Below are 20,317 nucleotides of genomic sequence, written 5' to 3'. Positions count from 1 at the left end.
CATTTCCCAACAAGAGGCAGAGTACCTGGAAATTGGTTCCAGATGAAGGACTTCATGTCTGCCTGTGCAGGGTCGTGTCAGATTCTGCATTTACAAAGTTGTGGTGGCATTTATTAGGAAGGAGTGAGGCGCTGAGTGACTTGTACATAATGGCAATAGCTAGTCCTCCTGACAGCTTTTGGAGGGATTTGCTATTTGATGGAAAGTCCAAGAGAAAGACGAGTCACGTGGCCCAAGTGTCAGGACCACACTTACCCACAGGTGTCCTGTGTGAAGAGGGGATTTCAGGAGCCAGCCTGTGCTGGGTGCATGGGTGCTGGGGAACCAAGATTGCCTGCAGTCTTGGTCAACAGACCGCAGTGGCACTTACCAGCCACGGATCCTAAATGACTCGCTCAACCTCTCTAAGTCTCCATTTCCTATAAAAAGGAGATTATAGCCCTATGTGGAATTGAGAGCGGCCTAGCTCCTCACTAGGGCTTAACCAACAGGGTCTATTATGATGCTTCTGTTCACAGTGACGATGCTGGGACAGAATCTTGTTGAATTCCAACAAGCTCTTGGGGAAAGGCTCATGGTTTTGCAAGCATTACTCCAGGCTGGAGGTTAAAGTTTGATTGCAAATTTACTGATCCGTTGGCAGGGGGAGCGTGGATGCCCTGCAATATCCCCCTTGGATAAGATGCCGACACACCATTTGGAGAAACACAAAATCAATGCCCACCCTTCATATCACTTGATCTACATGGAACCAGTAACAGAGTGAACCTGCAGGGCGTGGAATGACTGTACTGTGTGGGCGGCTACCCAGAGTTTAAGCGCCCTGCCTAAGGGCACACAGATCATAGTCAGAGGTCTGAACCTATAGCAAGGCTGTCTCACCTCCTTGCCAAAGGTCGCTGATTATGAGGTCACTGAATGCTCAGGCCTGCCTATCATTATTCAGAGCTGGGAGGGTCCTTTGAGACAGTCTGGTTGTGCTTCTGGTTGGAGAGATGGGAGACTGAAGGCCAGAGAGGTCACAGCGCTCGCTACGCAGAGGGATCTGACTGCCTGCTCAGTGCTCTTCCCGCTGCTGCATACTGAAAGGGAAACGACCACTTTTCACGCTTTGCTATGTCACGCCAGGTCTGCCCATCACTCACAATGATCCCTTCCGTGGGGTGGGATCTCATGCTTTGGGAACCTCCATCCTGGAGCAGGGTGGACTGGCTGGGATCAGGAAAAACCCTGGCAAGTTTAGGCCAGGAGCCCCGGGACACATGTGCCCATCCATCCACTCGGGAGTGGAGAACAGAAGGAAGGACGGCAGGCAGAGGTCTTAAGTTGGCCGCGCTGCTCTCACGGAGAAACGTTACAGAAACGCCGCCTAAGGACCGTCGTGGGGACCAGGACGGGAAACGGTGGGGGAAGAGGGAGTCTGAGGATCGGTGCTGAAGGTCACATCCACCACCGGTCTCTGCACACAACTCCCAGAATCCAGCCACGCCTGGGACGTGAGCGACACACTAGGGCTGCACACGGGCTCCGGAAACGGTGAACCTGAAGACAACAGCGCGGGGTCGGGGGTGGGGAAGACAGCCAGGACACAGAGGCTGGGCTGCTGCAAAATCCGGGCCCAAAGTGGCTGCCGCCCTCAGGAAAATCGGGAGGGGGCGGACAGGGTGGCTAGGAAACCGCGCACCTCCTGGCAAACAGTCTCTACCCGCGAGCAGGCACCAAACACGCCTCTCCCTGCGCAGAGCCGACCCAGGCGCACTGGGAGAATCGTGCGCTCGGCCCCGACAGTTCCTCACAGCCCGGCCCACCACGACCGGCCGGTGCGCGCGCGCGGCGCGGAGCGCAGATCCGCGGGGCGGGGGCAAGGAGGGGGTGGGACCTCTGCGCCCGGGCCGGCTCTCCTGGGTAGGAACACTGCAAGCCGGCTCCTAGGCTCGACACGCCTCCCACCAGCTCAGGTGCCTCTTGGCCGCTTGCATCAGATCCCCGTTCTCACCTGGGCTCCAAATAGACCCCAAGTGCCCCTGCTCCACTGGTAAGGAACCACTGGCTCTGGGCCTTGGTGGCCCGCTTCTCAGGCACAGGACAGAGTGTCCCTGGGGTTAGATGAGGAAGAATTTTGAATTTGAGCACAAGTGGACGCCCGCGGTTCACCCAGTGCTTTTGCTTTCTTCCTAGCCAGGGAAGGGACAGCATTTTTTCAATCTTTTTTTTTTTTTGGCCGTAGCACTCGGCTTGTGGGAGCTTAGTTCCCTGACCAGGGATTGAACCCAGAAACTAGGAAGTGAGAACGCTGACCCCTAACCACTAGACCGCCAGAGATTTCCAGCCTCTATTTTTTTTTTTTTTTTTTCCAGTACGTGGGCCTCTCACTGTCGTGGCCTCTCCCGCTGCAGAGCACAGGCTCCGGACGCCCAGGCTCAGCGGCCACGGCTCAAGGGCCCAGCCGCTCCGCGGCACGGGGGATCCTCCCGGACCGGGGCACGAACCCGCGTCCCCCGCATCGGCAGGCGGACTCTCAACCACTGCGCCACCAGGGAAGCCCCAGCCTCTATTTTTGAATGGAGAGTACAGAGGCTCAAAACTGTCTTTGTTGAGGTCACCCAGAAGTCAGGGGATTGCTAGACCCAGTGTTGGGAGGAGGCCTCGGAGTTGCCAGGACTTGATGGAGGAGGGAACATTGCCTCTTTGGGGTTCAGGCCATAGGCCCTGGCCCCTAGCCCCGGTGAGCCTGGGATGGGTCTGGAGCTTGGGACCTTCCCTGTGGAGTCCATCAAGAGGGGACCTACTCTCCTTGGACCAGAAGAGAGGAGCTGGGGCTTCTCTATGCGCCTCAGTGGACACGAGCTCCCGGGGCTGGGTCCTGACAGAGGAGGAGGGCTCAGGGAGGCATTGCTGACCGTCTGCTGTAGCTCCTGCATCCCCCTCCCTGCTCACTGCTGGCCTTTCCCTTCCTGGCAGGCGGCTCCTGCAGCTGCAAAGCCTGCAGATGCACCTCCTGCAAGAAGAGTGAGTGTGCGGGGGCCTTCTCTGGGAATGCGGGGTCCTGGCTGAGTGCCAGGAGGGAGCCCAGAGCTCAGCAGGCAGGAGCAGAACAGTGACCAAACATCCCGGCACCCCCTCACCAGCAAGGGATTCACAATCAGAGCTGGAATCACCTTCGAGATCACCGAGACCCAGGCGCGCACTCGAGAACAGGGAGACCGAGACCCAGACGGGTCACCAACAACCTCAGACCTGTCACTAAACTAGTCCTCCTGCCTCCCGAGTCACGCTTCTGAATCCTCTCAGGGACTGAAACACTTTAGGGACATGAACTAGTGACCGTGTGTGGCTTCTCAGACCCGGTGCAGCCCCTTCCCGTCGAAGCAGCCCAGAGCTTCCCCATCCCGAGCGGGAGCTGCTCTGTGAAGGCTCTGCCTCCACTTTGATCCTGAGGACTTGGCTCCCATCACTGATGGTGCTGGGGGCTGCCTTTCTCTTGTGCCCAGAGGCCCTGCTCACTGTCTCTCCAAGGCTCTGTGCCCTGTCCTGGGCACTGATGGGGCAGGCAACCTGAACCTAGTGTCTGAGAGCAATTAGCTCAGGACGGAGGACACCACCCTGAACTCAGGGTCTGGGCCTGAGGGCAGCTGGGGCCAGGCCTGCTGTTGGCAAGGGTGGTTCCGGACAACGCGTGGTCCCTGCACGCTGCCCTCGCTTCCCCAGGCTGCTGCCCCTGCTGCCCCGTGGGCTGCGCCAAGTGTGCCCAGGGCTGCGTGTGCAAAGGGGCCTCGGACAAGCGCAGCTGCTGTGCCTGATGTCACGGAGAGCCTGCCCCGGCTGTCGACGGAGGAACACGGGCCGACCTGCATTGTAGCGTTTCTCATACAACCGGACCTGACGCTACATTCCTTTTTCTATGAAATATGTGAGTTGTAATAAAAATTGTTGACTTTATTCTGGCTCTGTCTTCCTTTGTCTGTCTTGGACAAAGAGACCCCGTGCCCATTAGGACTGGCGTGCGGAACTGGACTGGAAGTGTAGAGACCTCGGCTCTGGACCAAAGAGTACCGTCGCCCGCAAAACACACACACACTGAGCGTCGTAGCCGCTCAGGTTAATTTGAGCTTCCGTTTCTCAGCTCCAAATGAAAAGCTCGCCAGATGACATAGAGCATTGGACACACAGAGGACACACGCCCTGTATTCCCTTTAGGCGTATGGATTGCTGAGACAGTTGTCCATGTCTCATTTTCCTTCTCTGAGGGCCCCTGCCAAACTCAGTCCTCGGTGATGAGAGCCTGGAAAAGTACCCAGAGGGGATGGAATCCCACACCCCTCCTGTTTGACTTCTACACGGGGCTTGTGTCTAAAACACCCTGGAAAGACCTATTTGTATTTTATGCCACACTTTTAACTCTGGTCACTAGAAAGAATCGCTAACAAAAAACGTAAAAGGACACGATATGTGACACCCATTTTTCCCTTCAACATGTATATCACGTTCATACGTCCAGGAGCACTTCTGATAATCAGAGGCTTTCATATGCTGCACATACACCGAAGGTGTGCCCGAGTTCTGGGAACACTTCACAGATGCCCCAGTGTGTGGACCACCCACGCCTCTAGCAGCTCTGCCCCTCCCTCCCCACAGGGAACATGAGTCTTGGCTGGCCCAGGGCTCCGGACAGGACACTTGCCATCCCTGACAGCTCCCTCCAGTGGCTTGGCTCTGAATCTTCCCAAGTTCCTCCCTAGATCAGCCTGACATCTTCCCTTCCCTCAAAATCCAGCCCATGGCTACCTGACAGCCCGAAAGTGATCTGGACTTGTTTGGTGGGAATTTCCCAGCCGTTTCCAGGAGACTTGGTTGCAGAAGGACTTCATGTGTTCCTCTGCAGAGTGACCGTGGTGCTGCGGTGCGGAGGGCCGGGTGGTGTTTATTAGCAAGAAGCCTGTGCCGAGGGAACAGGTAACATAGTTCAGGTGTTGGGCCCCCTGCCGGTCTGGGGAGGGAATCCCTATTTGACGGGCAATCCAAGAGAAAGGGGACACAGGTGGCTCAGAAGTCAGCACCAAGAGCGGCCACAGGTGCCCTGTGTGAAGAGGGCATTTCGGGAGCCGGCCCGTGCTGCGTGCGTGGGTGTGGGCGTCAGGCACCCAGGTTCCCAGCCACCATGCCACTTCCTGACCTGGCAAGTCACTGATACTCTCTGAGATTTCATTTCCTCCTTTCGATAAAAAAGATGAATTTCAATGAGGGGGAATAAGCGAGATAGTGGCCTGGCTCCTAGCTCGGGCTTCCCGAACCCGAGGTGTCCTTTATGATTGCTATCTCCACGCTGACATTTGTGCTCAGAGACTCCTTTAGCTCCCAACAAGCTCCTGGAGAAAGGCTCCCTGGTTTGCAAGCAAGCTTATGGTGAGGGCAGATGGAGAGGAACCTTGCTTATGCAGTGCCACAGGGCGTGGGGATGTCCTCCAACAAGCCCCATGGAAGGAGGCACCGCCACGGCATTAGGACAGACTCCACCCTTCCCAACAGCAGGCCTGGGCCCAGGTGCCCTCAGGCCCAGAGACTGAGTTCAGGATGGTGTCCTCTGTCCTGAGGTGATTGCTCTCAGACACTAGGTTCAGGTTGCCTGCCCCATCAGTGCCCAGGACAGGGCACAGAGCCTTGGAGAGACAGTGAGCAGGGCCTCTGGGGACAAGAGAAAGCCAGCCCCCAGCACCATGCCGTGAGCCTCCATGGTCTGGAGCGATTGTGCCAATTCCAGCGAGGTTAAGCAACTTACCCAAGGGCCCACAGTGTATACTCAGATGACTAAACCTACCCTACAGCTGTCTCACCTCCCGGCCACATGGTGCCAGTTATGACATCACTGGAGGCTGAATCCGGCCTCTCCTTTTTCACGGCTGCAGGGGTCTTCGGAGAGAGTCCAGCTGTGCTCCTGGCTGCAGAGGTGGGAGGCTGAAGCCCTGAGAGGTCACAGAGCTGGGCACAGGGTTCTGACTGCCAGCTCAGTGCTTTCCCACCGCTGCCTCTGTGCCGCGTGTTCAGCGTCCTCACCTTTCATGGGATGACATGGTGTCCGGTTGGGCGGGGGGCTGCAGTCAGCCTGCAGGACGGCCAGTCCCACCTGTCCGTTACTGCCAGGTGACATTACCTCTCTGGTCATTCTCCTCACTGCAAAAGTGTAAAATAATAGCGCCTGGTTATTTAATAATTTATCTATGCAACACATTAGGATGTCAGAATTTAATAGGATTTAAGAATTTAATAGATGCAACAATATTAGTTTGAAGCGTGGAACACAGTAAGTAACCAAAATATTAGCTATTACTTTATTTATATCAGTCATATTTTAGGCGGTATTTTCCTACTTACAAACCGTTAAGAAAGGGCTGCTGTGCATAATTGTGTGTCCTGTGTCGTCCTCATCAATCATGTGAGCATGTGCCAATTCCCAGAAAGGGTTATCATTTTTCCCACAAAAGAGGAGTTGGCACTTGAGATATAAAGCCATGAGGAAGACTGTCCCTGTCCTTCAAAAAGCTGTAGGAGGATGCCTACCATTTCTGCTGTCACCTGCACTAGGATTTTACTTAACATTTTGTTTTTCTTTTTAAAATAAATTTATTTTTATTTATTTTTTATTTTTGACTGCTTTGGGTCTTCGTTGCTGCACGCGGGCTTTCTTTAGTTGTGGCGAGCGGGGGCTACTCTTCGTTGTGTGCCCTAGGTTCTCACTGTGGTGGCTTCTCTAGTTGAGGAGCATGGCCTCTAGGCACTTGCCCTTCAGTAGTTGCGGCATGTGGGCTCAGTAGTTGTGGCACACAGGCTATTTGCTCTGCAGCATGTGGGATCTTCCTGGACCAGGGCTCGAACCCATTCCACCTGCATTGGCCGGTGGATTCTTAACCACTGCGCCACCAGAGAAGCCCCAAATTTTCTATATGTATATAAAGTTCTAAAATTTTCCTTTTCCTCAGCCACTATAGGTCTTCCCCAGGGCCCCAAGGGTAGTGGGTTTGCTGACCTTTCTTCAGTGGTTTGGGGATTTTATTTTATTTTATTTTATTTATTTATTTGCGGGCCTCTCACTGTTGTGGCCTCTCCCGTTGCGGAGGACAGGCTCCGGACGCGCAGGCTCGGCGGCCATGGCTCACGGGCCCAGCCGCTCCGCGTCTTGTGGGATCCTTCCGGACCGGGGCACGAACCCGCGTCCCCTGCATCGGCAGGCGGACTCTCAACCACTGTGCCACCAGGGAAGCCCGGGGATTTTATTTTTTAATGGAGAAGTGTCTGAGCAGAGCTTGAAGCCTGCAAGCCTGCTTGAAGCCTGCACCCTTGAAGCTTGAGGCAGGTTTTCTCTTGTCTTACTACCTGTTCCCAGTATTTCTCACGGGTCCCTGATAGAGGTCCATGGAGAAGGGCCTGTAACAAGTGTAAATTCCCTGTGGGTGTGTGGTTTTTAGGATTTCATACTCTCATACTCGCCCACATTTGGCCTTTAGCCCTTGATTCGAATTTTTAGAGTAATTGTACTCACACATATGGTGACTCTATCTTCCACCTGTCGCCAGACGGTAAGCCAGTGTTCACTTCTCATCTCTCCTCCGAAGTGCCCGTCTTCCCTGAGATCTCAGGGTAATTGTTTGCCCTGCAACCTCTTTGAATGAGTCAGAGAAAGTCATGATTTTGAGGATAATCCATTTTTTTCTTTCTGTTAAGGTGGGAGTGGCATTCCTTAGAGCTTCCTATATCCCAGGAGCCAGAAGTCACCCCAGGTATCCTGAAAGAGTCCGTTTTCAGGTGACACTTCAGGGACTCACTTCAAGGTGGTCACTGCTTGGACCTGATGTGGTCCAGGCTGCAGAAAGGGTTCAGAGGAATTGTTGGAAGAGATGGCCTCAGGGAGGGCCTGGGAGGATACTGTGTAAGTTGAAGAAAGAATTGTAGACCTGTGGGAGAGTCAGTAAGGGCCACACAACAGTGCCACGGTGTCACCATGGCAAGTCCCCCTCTTTCCCAGTCCAGGTACATCCTCGGTCTGTGCCCCCTCCATGTCTACAGGCGGCTCCACATGGAGGAGAGGGACACTGCACTCTGGTTCCCTCACCTCCACTTACTGGAGTTGCTGACGGCCCAGACATATGGAGCAGGTGCAGTGTCCCCCTCAGCCCCCCCGCCCCAGGGCCCAGCCTACTGGACTCTTCCTGTCCAGAGGCCAAGCCAGAGCTGCCTGAGTCAGCTTCCTGCCAGTGGGGCCCTCTCTCATCCTTCTCTAGCTAATGAGGATGACTTAATTCCAGCCCAAGACAAAGACACTGACTTGGTCTCCAAAAGAACATTTATTTCCAAAATTGAGGCCACAGAAACTGAAATTCCCCCTCCCTGACTTTTGCTACTCCCATCAGATAAGTCCCCAGCCTCCACAGTAAGATGCCTCTTTGGCCCACAAACACCTTCTATAGAATACCCCTGTCTGGGGTCCCACAAGCCCGCAAGGCCAGCTGAGCCTCCCGTTCACAGCTCAGCATGTTTTAACTGGGGTGGCTTCTTTGCCGCCTCCTTGGACAGGAGCTCATTCCAGAAAGCCACTTCCTTGTCTTTCAGCTTCTCGGCTGCCTGGGTGGTGACGCCAATCTGAAGGTACCCCTCTTTCTGGTCATATACTGGCCAAGGGGGAAGCCCCTCCCCGTTGGGATTCCTGGGAACAGAATCACATAGAAATTCCCCAAAGCTACTGTATGGCCCCAACAACCCTCAGAGATTGTCAGGGACCCCCTGGCTTCATCTCTGCCAAAGGCTCATACGCCTCCAGAGACAGGAGGCTGACCATCTCCTGGGCAGCCTGTCCACCGAGGGAGCTCTCATGCCAGGGGTCACAGGGCGGGGAGTTTGCCCAGCACACGTTGAAGCTCCTCCCACCCAGCAGACACGCCCTGCCCCTTCCCAACCCCGCTCTGTCTGTGCCACCAGCTCACCCGTTCCGAGCAAAGTTGGCCCAAAGTTTCATCACCATCTTGCTGAGATTGGTCTCCTCTTCTGAGGCACCATCTGTGGGGAGGAGACAAAGCCATTGCTACTCAAAGTGTGGTTCGGGGGCAGCAGCAGCCCTTGAGAACTTGTTAGAAATTCAGGAACGGAGCCCTTACTCCAGACCTACTGAGTCAAAACCGCATTTTAAGAAGATCTTGGGTAATTCAAGTTCACTTTAAGCTTGACAGTTAGGGACCTAGGTCGGGCTCAGTGAAGGGCTGTAGTCAATCCATAAACTGGCTGGGTCACAGGGCCACACCCCAGGGTTTCTGCTACAGTAACCCCACCTCCCAGGATACTCTCCTTTGGGTCTTTTTTCAATCTCCTTCACCCACACACATTTTCATAGAATCTGAACAATAACCAAGCTGCAAGGTCCCCAAAGAGTCATCCATCCAGAAAGTGCCCAGAGGCACTGGGTGTCATGAACAGCCCTGGGGGGTGTCACACACAAGTTGTCTGTAACTGCTGAGGGTTAAGACATTAAAGACATCTGTGAGAGGTATTCTTTAAAATATTATAATCCTAAACATATTTAATTTTAAAAGATGTGAGTTTTAGATAGATAGATGGTTGGATAGACAGACACATATTAGTCCTGATTCAAGGTTAAGAGCAATTCTAACCTTACTCTCACGTACCTTCTGATATGCTCTTGTGAGTGCGAAGTGAGTGGTGGCATTCTAGCCCTGAGCAGGGCCCTGCAGGTGACCCACCTCCTGTCTTACTGATGCCCAGGTCTGGATTCTTAGAGTGACCATGGATGAGGGCGCAAGGATACGCATCATCCATCATGCACATTAGAGCAAGAGAAAGGTTGGGAGCCTTTGTCCTTCAACCCTGTTATGGTGAATTCAGGAAACTAAGACCTGGAGAGAAGGAGGAACTTGCCCAAGGCCACCAAACCAAGACTTGAACCCAGACCCCCCTAACTCCAAGTCTGTAGTCACCAAAGGGCCATCACCTTTCAAAAATGGAGCCCCGAAGACCGAGAAGAGCTCATCCCCGTGGTCCCCTATCACCGTCTTGGGTTTCATGGCTGATGAGAAGCTTGGGCGATACTGGAACTCATACATGTAAGCGGGGCCTCCGGCATCTGGAAGACATGGATTCATGCACAGTTCACTCCGGCAGACGCACACCTGGATGGTATCAAGGGCTCCAGAGGTGGGTGGGAGGGGCCCTGTGAGCAATCAGGAAATTGGGGGCCATGCCTGGTCCTGAGTGAACGACAATATTATCAGAAGTTGCCCACTGTGAGAACCAACTGTGTGCCAGACCCTGTGTGTCCCCGCAGGAAGCCCCTGGTTATCAGATAAAACAGAGAAAAACAGTTTGGGAAAAGTTCTGTGACTTGCTTAAGGGTGTACTGGTGGTGGAGGTGGAACTGGATTTGAGCCAGTTATTGAATGAATGAGTGGATGAATGAATGAATGTTGAAACTTTGGGGAAATTGATTCAAAATAACTATCGTTATAGAGGCACTGGGTCAATACATATGAACCTCTTTGCCTGTTGATGCATTCACACACCAGAACATCTAGATACATAGTTTATGTACACAGAAATACCACGACATTTCATTGCTAACAGGTTAGTTTTCATTCCCTTGGAGAATACCTGCAGCCTGACAGGTGCCTTCTATTATGCCCATTTTTGAGCGCTTCTGGTGTTTTTCACACGTATTCCAAGAAGAGTGAAGTAAATCCAAGTTGCTGGTCTGAAAGTGCAGATATTTAAATGCAAGCCTATGCAGAAAGGGGACAGTCCATTCCTTGTGTCTCGGGAAACCATAATTCAACACTTCCTTTTTCTCTGTCATCTCACAGGTCTTGCTCCCTGCCTGGCCCAGGGAGTGTTCAGGTGGTGGCAGGAGGAAGAAGGGGCCGAGGCAGGGTACAGTTCCTCCCTCCTCCTCTCCCCTGCCCCTACTCTCACCACCCCCTCTCTAAGCCCCAAGGAGATGTCAGTTTTCCTGCTGATGCTTGAGCAGAGTTGCCCATGTAGCTCCTTCAGGGCGAACGCCCAGACCACCCGGGTGCCTGGGGAGCCCTGTGCTTTGCATTGATCACTATTCCCAGAGCGAGTGACTCTACCGGGGAAGGGTCAGGCCCCAAGTCAGCCTGGCGGGGAAATATCACACTTTTTCCCTTCCTGGGGACAGAATCACATTTGGAAAATGCGGAAAAAAGGAATAAGAACAAAAAGATCACATCTAATCCCACCGCTCAGAGAAACCTCTGTTAATATTTTAGCACTTATCCGACTTATGTATATAAAATTAGGATACTATTGTATATGTTATTCCACATGACTATAATAATTGCTTCATATCATTAAATGTTTGTCCACTACATAGTGTAACAATATATGCCATCCTCACAGGAGGATGTAGAATAATTTATTTAACTGCCTCCCTTCCCCCCACTCACTGCCCTCTTGGTTTAGCAAGAGGCATTGTTTGGAAGAAGCAATCCGTCTGTGGTTCCATAATCCACTTGCTAAACAACTGCTTCAGGGTCAAGCAGAACTCACTGAAAGGAGGGTGTTTACCCTTGCCTCTGCTACTCAGAAGTGTTAGAAAGGAACTCAGAACCCAACCATACAAAGAAAGACCTAGTGTGAATGAGAGAACTTAATTAGGGCGGCATGCTGCCCAAAAGATAGTCTTCTTTTCATTCCTCTTCTTCTTCTTTTTTTTTCAGTGTTTTGCCTTAAACCACTGAGATTTATTTTAAAATTCCTACTAGGGCACTTTTCTGGTGGTCCGGTGGTTAAGACGCCATGCTCCCAGTGCAGGTGGCCCGGGTTCAATCCCTGATCGGGGAACTAGATCCCACATGCCGCAACTAAAGATCCCACATGCCGTAACTAAAGATCCCGCATGCCATAACTGAAGATTCCGTGTGCCACAACTAAGACCCGGCTTAGCCAAATAAATAAGTATTTTAAAATAATTCCTACAATCACAACACACGTCTTCAAAGGAAAGTAGGGCAGAGATTTCAATAATAACAATTAGGAGCAACAAGAGAATCAGGAGGAAGGAGAGAGCTAGTAATAAAAAGTATGCAAATTAAATCAGTGTGATGTTCTTTTTTTGGTGAGGTAGGACTTACATAAAATTGGCAGCATTATTTTTATTCTTTTAATCTGACTATCCCAAGTGAGAGAACTAAGAAATCCACATTCTCATACACTAGAAAGCAATTTCACAAAATGTTATCAAGAACTTTAAAATTCTCCTACAGCCCAGCTTAATAATTTCACTTCTAGAAACCAACTCTAAGAAAATTATTTGAAACTTGGTTAAAGATTTATGCACGGGCTTCCCTGGTGGCGCAGTGGTTGAGAATCCGCCTGCCAATGCAGGAGACACGGGTTCGTGCCCTGGTCCGGGAAGATCCCACATGCCGCGGAGCAACTAAGCCTGTGAGCCATGGCCGCTGAGCCTGTGCGTCCGGAGCCTGTGCTCCGCAACGGGAGAGGCCACAACAGTGAGAGGCCCACATACCGGAAAAAAAAAAAAAAAAAAAAAAAAAAAAGATTTATGCACATAAGGCTGAGTATGATGTTTTCTGTAGCATCAAAATGAGCAGCCAGGCTAAATACCCAATAGGACAGGAATACTAAAGTAAATTTTAATCCATCATACCATGAAATAATTGATATTTTCCATGAATTTTTATTGACATTGAGGAAATGCCTACAATATAGTTGTCTATGAACATAAAATTAATTTTAAAATTATGTGTAAGACATGGAAAGGCTAATAGAAAAAAATGTCAAAACTTTATAGCTGATACTTCTAGGTGAAGGAATTATGAGTAATATATAGTTGCTTCTTTAACATGTTCCCATATTTTCAAAACTTTCTACAATAGTAAGATTAATTTTATACTCAGAAAACTACTTTATCAAAAAGAGATTGAGAGAAATACAACAGTGAAAAAATAACATTGATAAACTCTGGGAAGTGCTGGCAATAGGACCTTGAATTCAGTCACGGTATGTCAGATAAAAAACTCAAGTCCATTATGGCTGGGAGCAGCATGGATGCTGAAGGGGATACTACAAATCAGACACGTAGCAAGAGGCAAGACCAAATTTATGAAAGAACAGATTTGACCCCAGGCAGTCCCTGGCTGGTCATCAGGACCCTAGGGAGGAAGAAATGGTAACTAGTATCTCCAAATTACTGTTCTGAGTGCTTGGGGACAGAGTAAATCAGCCACAGCTACGTTTTATCACGCTTATAAAGTCTCAAAGTCTCAAAACCCTTCTAGCACCATTAGGCAGAGAGGTCTGGACCCCAGAACCATCTCCTGGCTTGCAGACTAGGTGAAATGAGGTCTCCAAGAAATGAAGGGTCCTGTGAGTAACTCAAAAGGTACCCAAAAGGGACACCTCCTCTCCAGGTGAGCTCATCCATCCCTGACCTCACACCCTACACACAGTCTTGGGTCAGTGTTGGAAGGTCCTGTGGTAGACACAGCACACAATGGGAGAAACAACAGCCAGGCACAGACATTGACATCCTCTAGACCACGTGGCCCCACTCTTCCAATACTCACTCCTTTCAGCTTTCTTGGTCCCAGACAACACTCCTGATCCTATGCTTGGCCTCACTCTACCCCCAGCTCCACTGGTTAACAAACTAGTTTGAAGATAGCTCTGACCTTGGAAACCTTCCAAGATCTATCTTCCAAGATTGCCCCTCTAGCCCCACAGACCACTGCAATTCAGGTGAGGAGCCCTGTGGCAGATGCTGTCGGTGCCTCCCCATATCCCCTGTTTCCGGGCACGCCAGCCTGAGTTCTACCTCCTGCATCCGTAGCTCTTTGCCTGAGGTCTTTGGCAGCCAGAGAGCACTCTGCCCATGTGTGCAACAGGTCAAAGGACCAGGGAATTAACTGCCCTTGGGAACAGCCTTCAACCAATGACTTGTCAAAGTTGGAGGATAAATACCCCAGCTCTCTTGCCACTCACTAGGGATAACCCTGAGACATGCATTCTGCTGGTTTCCCAGAGCTCCCCAGGTCCAGGTGTCCACAGTGGATGCTTTCTTGACAGTGCAGTGTGGACTGGCTTCCTCTCCATTCATGTCACCTCTCCACTCTTCTACTGGTGTTTTCTGGGATCACCCCCCAAATAAACTCTTTGCATTTGGATCCTTTTCTTGGAGTCTGCTTCTGTTGGAAACCAAAATAGGACAGTGCCCCACCCCAGGCCAAATGCAATCAGCCTTGGATGAAGCAATTTCCACATGTGTTTGTGCTGAGGGCTGGGCAGGACAGTCAGTGAAGCCGGAGCGGTCAGTGTCCCTCTCCTGTCCAATGTCTGGGACTCACCTCTGTGGTGACGGGCCACATTCACAGATGGGACACCAAACATCCCATCTGCAATCAAGTCCAGGAACAGGTCTTTCTTTCTGGCAGGGTCATCTGTTCCTCCTAAATACTTGTCAGCGGCCACCGCAGTCAGTTCCTCAGGGATGCTCTGAAATAGATCGAGTGAAAGTGACCACTGTTAAAGTTAAATATAAAATGGAGACCAGACTTATGAATTATCTGTGCAGACAAAACCATTTAAGCCATGTAAGCAAAACTAACTCTAGCTTATTTCATTCACATAAGCAAAACCTAACTTAGGTTATTTTTTGTAAATCCCTCTGACCATCACAAAATAAACTTAAGTCATCTCCCTAAAATAGTATGAGATAATCACTTTTAACCAATCCCTTGCCACCTGAAAACCTCTATTGTAATAAGCAATCACTGAAAATGTTAACAACTTCCTCAGTTTCACTTTATAAGCCATCCTGTAACTTCATGCCCCCGAGCTTCCTACCAGTCTTTGAAGTTGGAAGCCCCCAGGGCGTGAACTTTTTTTGGGGGGGTGGCGCGGTACTCGGGCCTCTCACTGTTGTGGCCTCTCCCCTTGCGGAGCACAGGCTCCGTACGCCTGTGTTCCGGACGCGCAGGCTCAGCGGCCATGGCTCACGGGTCTAGCCACTCAGGGGCATGTGGGATCTTCCCGGACCAGGGCACGAACCCGTGTCCCCTGGCGTGAACTATTTTTTATGTACCATAAACTCTTACTAAATACTCTTCATTCATTTGGTGGTTTTAATTTTGCTATTTCTGGATTTTTGACTTCACCACCCCTGGTGAGTGACACAGTTTCTCTTCTTGCGTTAATGGTGAACTTTTTGAGCCCAGTGCAAACTTTACCCCTCCCCCAACCCTGGGTAGTGATAAGAAAAGCAGAAAAAGTGGGGCAGAACCCCCAGCCCCAGTCTTCATTCTGCCATTAGCTGCTTCGCAAGTGGGGACAAGCCTCTTCCCCTCTTTAGGGCTCAGCCAATTCCTGTGATTCCTAGACTCTTACAAGGATGGGGTAGGACTTCCACAAGAGTGAGGTGGCCGTCTTCTGGTCCAGCTTGCCTTCAGAGAATGAGTAGCCCATGAACTGTTAAAACAAAGGTTAAGCAATTGTGAATCATCAGGTAATGGCAGGAAAACCAAAGTTACCAACAAACCAAACCATTGCAGGCTGAAGGTCACTGTCATATCTTGATGGGCATGGGTCTATTTTTTTTTCTTTTTGAGTCTTTTATTGTTTATTTATTTATTTATTTACTTATTTATTTATTTAACATCTTTATTGGAGTATAATTGCTTTACAATGGTGTGTTAGTTTCTGCTTTATAACAAAGTGAATAGTTATACATACACATATATCCCCATATCTCTTCCCTCTTGCATCTCCCTCCTTCCCACCCTCCCTATCCCACCCCTCTAGGTGGTCACAAAGCACCGACTGATCTCCCTGTGCTATGCAGCTGCTTCCCACTAGCTAGCTATTTTACATTTGGTAGTGTATATATGTCCATGCCACTCTCTCACTTCGTCCCAGCTTACCCTTCCCCCTCCCCATGTCCTCAAGTCCATGCTCTAGTAGGTTTGAGTCTTTATTCCTGTCCGGCCCCTAGGTTCTTCATGACCTTTTTTTTTTTTTTCCTTAGATTCCATATATATGTGTTAGCATACAGTATTTGTTTTTCTCTTTCTGACTTACTTCACTCTGTAGGGCATGGGTCTTTGATAAGTTGGGCAAAATCAATGAATCAAATGGACTTTTATATCTAGAAATCAAGGAATGCAAAGAAGATAAAGTAATTGTTAAGGGAAGCTGTCCCAGTCTTTGTGTGTGTGTGTGTGTGTATGAGTGCATATATATATATATATATATATATATATATATATATATATTTAGGCTAGAGTCTCCACAGTGGTCATCAAGACAGAGAGGGAATGTTTCAGCCAGCCAAGTGTTGACGTAGAGGGCTCTGGGGCAGATGACACAGACCTCACAAATACCCCGCCTGTGTTAGATAGCAGAGAAAGCCCCTATTCTGCCATTATGGTTTTGGTCCTTTGGTATAACCTCTGAAATTATTCTGAAGAACTGCAGAACTCTGCATATAATGACTCCAGCAAAACTCTGCACTAAGTGACTTGACCAAACTCTAGCACGGCTACAAGCAGCTTAAGGCCATGTCCCTAGCATGACCCCAGGCCCCCTTAAAAAGCTCTGTGCTGCCAGGAGATTTTACTGTTTGTTCTAGCCAAAACCTGGTGATAGGCAGGTATGTCCCTGAACCCTTTCTTAGTGCAGTTACTTTAGAAACCTTGTAATTATAAATCCTTTTTCTGTCCTTTGGGATGTAAAACCATTGTTCCCACCTGTTTTCTCAAGGACCTGAGAGCCTACTTTTATGAAAAGCAAACATTCAGGGGATAATTCTTGCTCTCTCCCCCAGTCCCTGTGGAAAGATAATGCCTAACTTCAGTGGGAGCCTTGCTTCTACTTACACCATGGCCTCCTGTCATAAAGACAGAAGTTTGTTTCTCCTCCAGATAAATGCCAGCTAACAAATCCAGGTGGCCCAGTTTCATGGACAAATCCCCCCTCCCCGTGCCTGTAGCCTTAAATAGGCTCCAGCCTTTTGTTTCAGGGATTTGGGTTCAGTTTACAATTGATCTTTTCCCTATAGCAAGAGTGTCACTGAATCAAACTCATTACCAATTCAACTAGTGTCCGGCTTTGTTTATTTTTGACTGAAGGGAAAGCTCTTCCTAACTTTTAGAAGTCAATTTTAACTCAGGAGGAAGAAGGCTCCTTTGAATCTTTCCAATTAGATGACTGAGAGTGTGAGGTGTGGGTAGGTGGAATTTATGGAGAAACTATGAAAGCACCAAGCCCAGGGGAGAGGCTGCAGGTCCCAGGCCTCACTCTCCTTAACTCCCAAGCCCCTTCCCCTTTCCAGGCCTTGGGTTTCTCATCTGCCCAATGATTATCTCTACCAGCCCTCCAGGCACTGACATTTCAGGATTCTTGGATGGGAGGACAAGCAGAGAGTGTGTGTGGGTGTGGGTCCCCAGGGCCACACCACCCAGGTGACAGCTGGACCATCGTGGAGAAGGTTTCCACAGAAACGTCAAGGTGTATGAAGGTCCCAGAGGGGGGTGCGTAGAAGGAGGGGTCCTGTGACCAGAGATGGGAGGGGTGATGTTACGGGCAGGGGAGGCGAGTCTAAGAGGCCTGCACTTTCTCACCGTTGGCAGAATCCAGCCACACTCCTGCTTGTTGATTCCCACGATGTAGGGAACGGGGTGGAAATTCTTTTCAGCCAGAATCTCTTCGGGCATCTTTGGCAGCAGCATTCCGTCAAGCACGGTGGGCAGGAAAGGAAAGCTCTGGGGAAGAGGGCAGCGTCGTGTCTGTGCTTTCCCGGTCGAGGTCACGCCCGCGTCCCCCTCTCCACCTGCCTAAGCTCACGGCCTGCATCGCAGACCTGCGTGCCCATGGGTGGTGGCCACACACTCAGGGTCCTAACAAAGGGGGCTAAGTCTGTGGACCCCCGAGGGCAGAACTCTGACCAGGGCCAGCAGTGGTTAGGTGATGCGGGCAAATCTTCACTCAAGTTGGTATAAACTATATAACATAATGTGTATTTAATTTGAAGGGTATGTATATCTATATGCATCTCTCCATCTATAGTCAGTTCTTGTAAGCATCTTACCTCTCTGGGGTCTCCATGTAAATCAAGGGCGAAAAATTTCTGTGAAGACAAAGGCAGAGGTTGTGGGTGAGAAGGCTTCCTGAGAGAAAAGCTGATCCTGTGAGCTGTGCATCAAAGGTATCGAGTCCTCCCTCCTGGTACCACCCTGGTTGGGCTGAAAGGAAGTGGGCAGGGCACCAGCTCCCCTGGGCGTGAGCACAGGGTGGAGGTATGGGACAGGGGAGGGGAGCTCTGGAGAGGACTGTTGCTTGTGCCTGCCCTGCTCTTCACCCATCTCCTCTTCTTGTTCCTCCAAGCAAAAACACCCCAATTTTCCTTTGGGAGACTCCCTCTTCCCCAGTCTCACGCCACGATACCAGGCATCTATATGTGACCTGAGGTGCACCATCTCCCTGAAGACAGGGATTACTTCAGGGATGGACATGTGCCCATGTCAGTTCAATAGAGTTTACCCAAAACTTTTGCTGGAATTATTGGGAAAGAGGGTTACTAAGCAGATAAGATGTAAGTCTAGAATACTGTTGTTGTCTAACCTCCCCAGGGGACAAATCTACCTCAGAGTGAAGCCAACACAGAGAGGTAAAAAGCTGAGGGATAGAGACAGAGTCTTAATCATATCATATGTGCATCTGGATCCGGACATGCTTGAAGCCATCAACTCCTGGACTTTTCAGTTAGTAACCTGAAGATTCTGTTACAACATACCCCTTTCTAGTTTTCTCGTCTTGCATTAGAAAATCTTGACTCATATAAGCTCACTGAAATTCACCCCACCCCATGCTTCCCTTTGTTGTGAGTTCACCAAGATTGTGCTGATTTTATTGTGACACTGCAGCTAACAGGCCTGACCAGTATGCAGGAAGTCCCAGTAAGGGTCCCTCTGTTATGGGTTGTAGCCCCACAATCCAGGTGTGTGTGTGTGTGTGTGTTTGTGCGCGCGCACACGCACCCGCGTGTGTTATTGGGGAGAGAGGATAAACATGGAAACACTTCCACGTGATCTCAGAAGATCTTAGAAGGATAACACGGGCTCTTAGCTTCTCTGGATTCTCCCAAAGTCACCGACTCTCCCCTTATAAGCGGATCTCTTTCTGTCTATGAATTTGCCCATGGAGAATTGCTGAAATAAATTTACCTCTTTCCAGGCATCAGAAAACAGTTGTGTTTTTATCTTTGAACACATTGGTCACCTTATTTGAGCCTGAGAAACCAGGATCCAAGGCTACATTGGACTTAACCCATGGAAATAGAGCAGAGTCCAGTGCTGGAGGCTGGCCACTGGGGGTCCAGGAGCATCCTCAGGAGTCCAGGGTCCAGACAGAGAGGCCAGGCACTCGGGCTACTCCAATAGTTCCCACTGGCTCTAAATGTGGTGATCTCTGGGTATCTGTTGTGCTGTAGCTTCCTATGATGACCCACTACCATAGCCATCCACCAATCCTGAAACACCACCTTCTCTGTGAAGCATCCCTGCTTACTATAATGAATGCGTCCCCTCTCTGTATTCCCACCACACTTAATCCACTAAGTATATGGGCGTGTTTCTCCTTGAATAGTTCCTTATGAGCAGGGTCTATATCCAGTTATGTCTGCATCACCCTCTCTGTTACCTCCCCCCATACACTTAGCGAAGACAGATGGATGGGTGGATGGAATTAGTCAATACTTGGAGTATGGGTGAATTGGGGGGATAAGTGGATAGATGGATGATAGCTAGTACATTAGGTGATGGATGGATCATTGATTTTAGAGAGATGGATGATGAAATACAGATATATGAATGATTGATAACAGATGAATGAATGTTATAGATAAATTGATATTAGATTGATGAAAAGATACTGATGAATTGGATTCGTTGGTGGATGGACAGATGTATAATAAGATGATGAATGAATGGGTGGATGAATGGGTAGATAAACGATTATGTGAGAATCACTATTGAGGCAGACATGCAGGAAATCTAGAAAATTGGGCCACCACTGAATTATAATTGAGGTGGTTTCTAAATTAACCAAGACAATTGTGACAACCTTTCTGAAAAGCTTTGTTCTAAATAACCCCATTCCCCAAAATTCACGATGGTAATCACCTCTGAGAATGTGTAATGTTTAATTTCTTAAAATTCTATCAGATTCCACTTATATGAATGAATCTAGGATGGGCAAATTCATAGACAGAAAGTACATTAGAGGTTTCCAG

At 49.8% G+C, this 20,317-nt stretch overlaps 1 protein-coding gene across 4 annotated transcripts in view; it reads right to left on the bottom strand.

The window, feature by feature from the left end:
- Positions 1-2,549: 2,549 nt before the first annotated feature.
- LOC131745370 (liver carboxylesterase-like) overlaps positions 2,550-20,317 on the bottom strand; it is a 72,388-nt gene continuing 54,620 nt past the window's right edge. For 3 of the 4 annotated variants that reach the window (XM_067020113.1, XM_067020112.1, XM_059045707.2), the window contains 7 exons: positions 18,116-18,154; positions 17,649-17,789; positions 15,418-15,498; positions 14,379-14,526; positions 9,992-10,123; positions 8,973-9,045; positions 8,318-8,695 (listed from right to left, as the gene is read on the bottom strand). In XM_067020113.1, coding sequence (XP_066876214.1) covers positions 8,512-8,695; positions 8,973-9,045; positions 9,992-10,123; positions 14,379-14,526; positions 15,418-15,498; positions 17,649-17,789; positions 18,116-18,154 — 798 coding nt within the window. In that variant the 3' untranslated portion in view covers positions 8,318-8,511. Of the gene's footprint in view, positions 6,169-7,534; positions 7,655-8,317; positions 8,696-8,972; positions 9,046-9,991; positions 10,124-14,378; positions 14,527-15,417; positions 15,499-17,648; positions 17,790-18,115; positions 18,155-20,317 lie in introns of those variants that run through there. The other variant, XR_010837910.1, reaches the window with a different exon arrangement.

Source organism: Kogia breviceps, chromosome 18, assembly GCF_026419965.1.
Source record: "Kogia breviceps isolate mKogBre1 chromosome 18, mKogBre1 haplotype 1, whole genome shotgun sequence".
Taxonomy (NCBI): domain Eukaryota; kingdom Metazoa; phylum Chordata; class Mammalia; order Artiodactyla; family Physeteridae; genus Kogia; species Kogia breviceps.
Note: the sequence above shows the minus strand (reverse complement) of the source record. Positions and strands in the feature narration are given on the sequence as shown.